This window comes from Peromyscus californicus, unplaced genomic scaffold (genome assembly GCF_007827085.1).
Source record: "Peromyscus californicus insignis strain IS unplaced genomic scaffold, ASM782708v3 Scaffold_21__1_contigs__length_65335640, whole genome shotgun sequence".
Classification (NCBI taxonomy): domain Eukaryota; kingdom Metazoa; phylum Chordata; class Mammalia; order Rodentia; family Cricetidae; genus Peromyscus; species Peromyscus californicus.
The window spans coordinates 27,949,552-27,954,663 of record NW_026294514.1 but is presented as its reverse complement, the minus strand read 5'-3'; the positions used below and the strand labels follow the sequence as shown (position 1 = coordinate 27,954,663).

The 5,112-nt window shown below is 55.0% G+C and overlaps 1 protein-coding gene across 1 annotated transcript; it reads left to right on the top strand.

Moving 5' to 3' along the window:
• The first annotated feature begins 945 nt into the window (after positions 1–945).
• Positions 946–4,851, top strand: Cryba2 (crystallin beta A2). The gene is made up of 5 exons (XM_052749254.1): positions 946–1,479; positions 1,668–1,832; positions 2,497–2,638; positions 4,123–4,265; positions 4,646–4,851. Exons 2-5 carry the CDS (start codon positions 1,672–1,674, stop codon positions 4,791–4,793), a joined length of 594 nt encoding a protein of 197 aa, XP_052605214.1. The 5' UTR covers positions 946–1,479; positions 1,668–1,671; the 3' UTR covers positions 4,794–4,851.
• The last annotated feature ends 261 nt before the right edge of the window (positions 4,852–5,112 follow it).

The window sequence follows — 5,112 nt, the reverse complement described above, 5'->3', positions numbered from 1 at the left end:
TTTGAGGAGGATAACTGGGAACAAGGCAAACATAGTTCCTACCCATTTGTGTGGGGCTTACAGTCTGGTGAAGGAGGCGCCGGTGCCTTCATGAACTAAGAGGAGGGTATCTTCAGACGGGCAAATGCTAGAGAGGAAATGGACGCGATGGGTGGTAAGAGTGCTGTGACTAGCATCACCCACAAAGTGGCAGGGGAGCTGCATGCCAAGAGTGTGTGGTTAAGACGCCCCAGGGGACTCAAAGGGCAAATGTAAAGGCTCTGGGCTGGGAACGGACTCGGCAGATTAGGTGAAAGATGGCGCCTTAAGTAAGCTTCCAGGAGTTGGGGTGGGAGGCAACAGAACAAAAATCCTGGCTTTTCTTAACTCTGAAACTGGCCAGTTGCGAGTTTGCACAGAGCCCCGAACCAGGTTGAGTTTCAATTTCCACATTTGTGTGTGCAAACTGAACCCACCAGGCTGCTGTTGAGTTTATAAGGGAGGCGCTTGGCAAACAGGAGTGGCAAAATAGTTCCCTCCACCCGCCACCTCTCCTGCTGGGATAGCCTCTCACCATTAAAGAGCACTTGCATTACAGATCTGCAAGAAGCTCGTGTCTAGTTGACAGCTAACGGTGAGGCGAACCTGCACCTACCTCCCTGGGGCTCTAAGCCTTTATTGCCACCCCCAGCGCCTCCCCGCCACCCCCCTCCGCCGCCTATGTCAGGAGCCCGGCATTCTAGGGCTCGAGCGGCCTCGGCTCTCTAGCGGGTGGTGGGGAAGGTTGAGATGCTTTTTCTACCTAGGACAGTCAATCCTCCTGTTGGCACCAGTAGTCCTAAAATCCAAGCAAACATAATAAGCCCTCCCGAATGCTTTTTTGTGTTTAGTGCCGCCTGGCGGCGAGGCCTGGTCTGGACCTCGGGGCGGGAGAAGTCTAGTTGGGAAGCCCAGCTCGGGAAGAAAGGGCAGTGATGGACAGATCTTCCAGCGAAAGGAGGCCTGGGGGGCTTGATGCAGGGTCGTTAGAGAAGGGTCTTCTCTTCCTCCGCCCTAGCGACGCCCAAAAGAGATCTTCACCTAGGGAGTTTCAGCATTGGGAAGAACCGTGCTGGGTCAGGCTTAGGAAAGGCTAAGTCTCGGGCTTAGCCTTCACGCCTGAGAGTCTGTGCCAGGGTGTGCATGTTCTGCCCCTAGCCTGGGAGTCTCTGCCAGGCTTAAGCCTCCACTGAAAGAAAGCGCAGAGTCAGCCTGGGCTCCTGCGGACACGCGATGTGCGCCTCAGCATTTTCCGTTGTCACCCCGGCGGCGGACTGGGACCAGATCGGTGGCTCCGCTGCCTGTGCAGACCAGGGCTGACCAAAGCCTGCCAGCTGACTCAGCTGGCCCACCGCGCCCGGATCCCACAGGGAGAGGCAGCCAGACGCGGGTATAAAGCGCTGCGCACCAGGCTCGCGCGCAGCCTGTCCATTCTCCGGGCGTGCGGTGCTCACCCATCCCGTGAGTACCTGGGGCTGGGGAAAGGGAGGGAGAAACGAGGGAAAGCCCCTGCCTCCCGCAGTCTGTATCTAGACCCAGGCCGGATCCAGCCCCAGGGTCCGGTACACCCTGCCGGGGATGGGCAGGCTTAGGTTAAGTAGAGGGCTCCTGAGAGCTTAGTCAGTGATCCCGCCCTACCTAAACCGCAGCGGCATGAGCAGCGCCCCCGCGCCGGGCCCGGCGCCCGCCTGCCTCACACTCTGGGATGAGGAGGACTTCCAGGGTCGTCGCTGCCGACTGCTGAGCGACTGTGCGAACGTCTGCGAGCGAGGAGCCCTGCGCAGGGTGCGCTCGGTCAAGGTGGAAAACGGCGCGTGAGTGAGCCTGCCGCGGCGGCGGCTGAACTAATTCAGGGGGTGTCCAGCTTCTCTCATTTCCACCCCAGCCAAAGTCAGAGCCTGGGACTTCAGCCTCCACTCCAGGATGCCCCTAGACAGATTCATCAACGAGAGAAGCCTTGGTCCTCTCCAAAACTCCCAACCATCCCCCAAGACAAAGGCGAGACACAATCCACGGGGCGCCCTGAAACCCTAACAGGTTTCTTTGTGAGAAGTCAGGTGGCTTTGTGGAGACAGATCCTTCCTGCCGGCCCCCTCTTAATAGCCTAGAAGCCAGCTTGGGGTCTTGGAGAGAGCTGAGGTTTCTTTGCAGGCCGGAGGGCTGGATGCATCCCTCCGAAGGCACATGAATCCCTGAAGACAGTCCTTGATCTGGTGATGTTTATAAACCGAAGCATTCCTTCTAACCTGTGGGCCGTGAATGGGAGGCCTAGGCCCTTCCAAGCCCCGAAAGCACTGGGTTTGGGATTTTCATTCTCCAGAGGGGCTGGGTGTGTCTGGGGAATGATCTAGAGTTGGAGAAAGAGTTTGGGTCCCTGGGTCTTTTTTTTTTTTTTTTTTTAAATCACAGCAAACAAGGTGATAATGATGGTGAGGGAGACTGGACAGATGCCTCCCAGCTCCCCTTCTCCTTTTTCAGATGGGTGGCCTTCGAGTACCCCGATTTCCAGGGACAGCAGTTCATTCTAGAGAAGGGAGACTATCCCTGTTGGAGTGCCTGGAGCGGCAGTAGCAGCCACCACAGCAACCAATTGCTGTCCTTCAGGCCAGTGCTCTGTGCGGTGAGCACGGCCCACTTCCCCTCCTTTTCCGTCGCCTAGCTCCAGGCCCCAGCAAAAGCGTGGTGCCTTGGAAAACCTACTCCCCTGAACAGGATATGCGAACAAACTCCTGGCGGGGAGGGGCGGTGGTCGTGGCATTACTCCAGAACCAAAAACGTCTGAAAATTGGGGCTCTGGACACAGTTCTGGATCAGCACCACGGACAGCATCAAAGACAGCCAGTTCTGAGCATGCCCGGCCCTGGTCTCAGTCCACCACAGGTGTGAGGAACCTTTGTCATCACGCAGTCCCAGGAGGCTGAGGTGGTTGCTGTTAGCCCCATACACAGTCTTAGAAATGAGACACAATGTGACGTAACAGGGTCAAATGTGTTAACATACAGATGACACCAGGCTGAGAACAGGGGCAGTGTCAGCGTGTCTCTGAGTGTCGGAGAGGTGTGTGTGTGTGTGTGTGTGTGTGTGTGTGTGTGTGTGTGTGTGTGTGTGTGTGTGTGTGTAAAATAATGAGTCAAATGTCCCAGAGAGGAGGTCCCCACTCTTCATCCATGCTCACTTAGGTATTGGTGAGTCCTGGGGCTGATGATAAAGGTTAGTGGACCCAGTCCAGTCCAATTTATCTGTTCCCAGAGGCTGTGAGGGACCATAACCCTGCAGGAGGAGGACCTCTGTGCTAGGAAGGCCAAGTGCAGCCAACACCACCATGCCCACCTGTCTGTTCTGACTGTTCCATCCAGCATCCGTTAGCTGGGTCCCAGTCTGAGAGGGGCAGCAATGGGAAGTTGAGCAAGGAGTTGGGTGGTCAATGAGGCTCTTAAAGAAATATCCTGGTTGCGGGGCGGTGGTGGCACACGCCTTTAATCCCAGCACTTGGGAGGCAGAGCCAGGCGGATCTCTGTGAGTTCGAGGCCAGCCTGGACTACCAAGTGAGTTCCAGGAAAGGCACAAAGCTACACAGAGAAACCCTGCCTCAAAAAACCGAAAAAAAAAAGAAAGAAATATCCTGGTTAAGGGGCCAGACTTTTGTCTCAGAGACTAATTTCCTCCTAAAAAGTAGGCCCAGGGCAAGAGTGGTACATGCCTATAATTCCAGTTTCTTTGGAGGCTGAGACAGTAGGATCACAAATTGAAGGCTAACCTAGCATTCTCAACTGGGTTTGATCCCCATTACCGCAAATAAAACAAAGAGATGACGGTAACAAAAAGGTTCTGTCCCTTCAGCCTTGAGCTCAAAGAATCCCTGGGAATTGCCTAGTTTTTGCAAACAACTCAAAAGTCTTGGCAGGGCCCAGATGGAGCCTCTGAGCATCCCAGCTGGCCAGACTTCCTGGGAGCTGATGAGGTGAACTCTCCTGAAATGCCTAAGAGGCTGCATGATATGTACTGAGCAGGAACTGGGTGACTAGGGTTGAGATTATATCCATGAACACCTCTTTGCAGGGCCTGACATCTCTGTAACCCCCATCCCCTATTTCTGTGCCTCAGAACCACGGCGACAGCCGTGTGACACTGTTTGAGGGGGAAAACTTCCAAGGCTGCAAGTTTGAACTCAGTGATGACTACCCATCACTGCCTTCCATGGGCTGGACCAGCAAAGATGTGGGTTCCCTCAAAGTCAGCTCTGGAGCGTGAGTGCTGGGGCTGGACCAGGGGAGATGGGGAGAGTGGGAAGTTCATGAAAACAAAAGAAAAGATGAGGGGATGATGGAGGGTGCTAGAGGTGAACAGAGGTGTGTGGGGGGGAATAAGAGGGTGGAAAGAGTGGGTAGAGGCAAAGCAGACCAGGAGCCACGGGAGTACGTGGGAATGTGGGGGGTTGAAAACTTGGGTGGATGGGGGAGACGGAGACAGGCTAAGACAGATCACAAGAAGACCCAGAGCAAAAGGCAGAGCTGGACCGATGGCTTCAGAGCTGGCTGCTGGTAGCTGGGACAGGGGACTATTGAGGGGACCAGACAGAAGGGAGTGATGCAGTGCCCTCCCACTATGGTTTTCTTCACTATCCTAGGTGGGTGGCCTACCAGTACCCAGGCTACCGAGGCTACCAGTACATTTTAGAGCGGGACCGGCACAGTGGGGAGTTCCGTACCTACAGTGACTTTGGCACACAGGCCCATACTGGACAGCTGCAGTCCATTCGAAGAGTCCAGCACTAGGCTTCGCATTCCCAGTCATCATCACCCCTAAGATTCTCAATAAAAGCTCTTGAATCTATCTGCCCCCCCCCCTTGTCTCTTTTCTTGGTGTCTTGGACTCCTTCCCCTGTGTGTGTGTGTGTGTGTGTGTGTGTGTGTGTGTGTGTGTGTGTGTGTATGTGTGTGTGTGTGCGCGCGCGCGCTGGAGCTTTATGCATTTGTACATCTCGATCTGTAGACCAGGCTGGCCTCGAACTCACAGAGATCCACCTGCCTCTGCCTCCTGAGTGCTGGGATTAAAGGTGTGTGCCTCCATCTCCATTCTTATCTTTCTGAGGAT

Coding starts and splice junctions, on each gene's coding strand:
- Cryba2 (XM_052749254.1), top strand. CDS start 1,672: ATGAGCAGCGCCCCCGCGCCGGGCCCGGCGCCCGCCTGCCTCACACTC. Junction 2,639..4,122: donor TCAGGCCAGTGCTCTGTGCG/GTGAGCACGGCC, acceptor TCTGTGCCTCAG/AACCACGGCGACAGCCGTGT. Junction 4,266..4,645: donor CTCAAAGTCAGCTCTGGAGC/GTGAGTGCTGGG, acceptor TCACTATCCTAG/GTGGGTGGCCTACCAGTACC.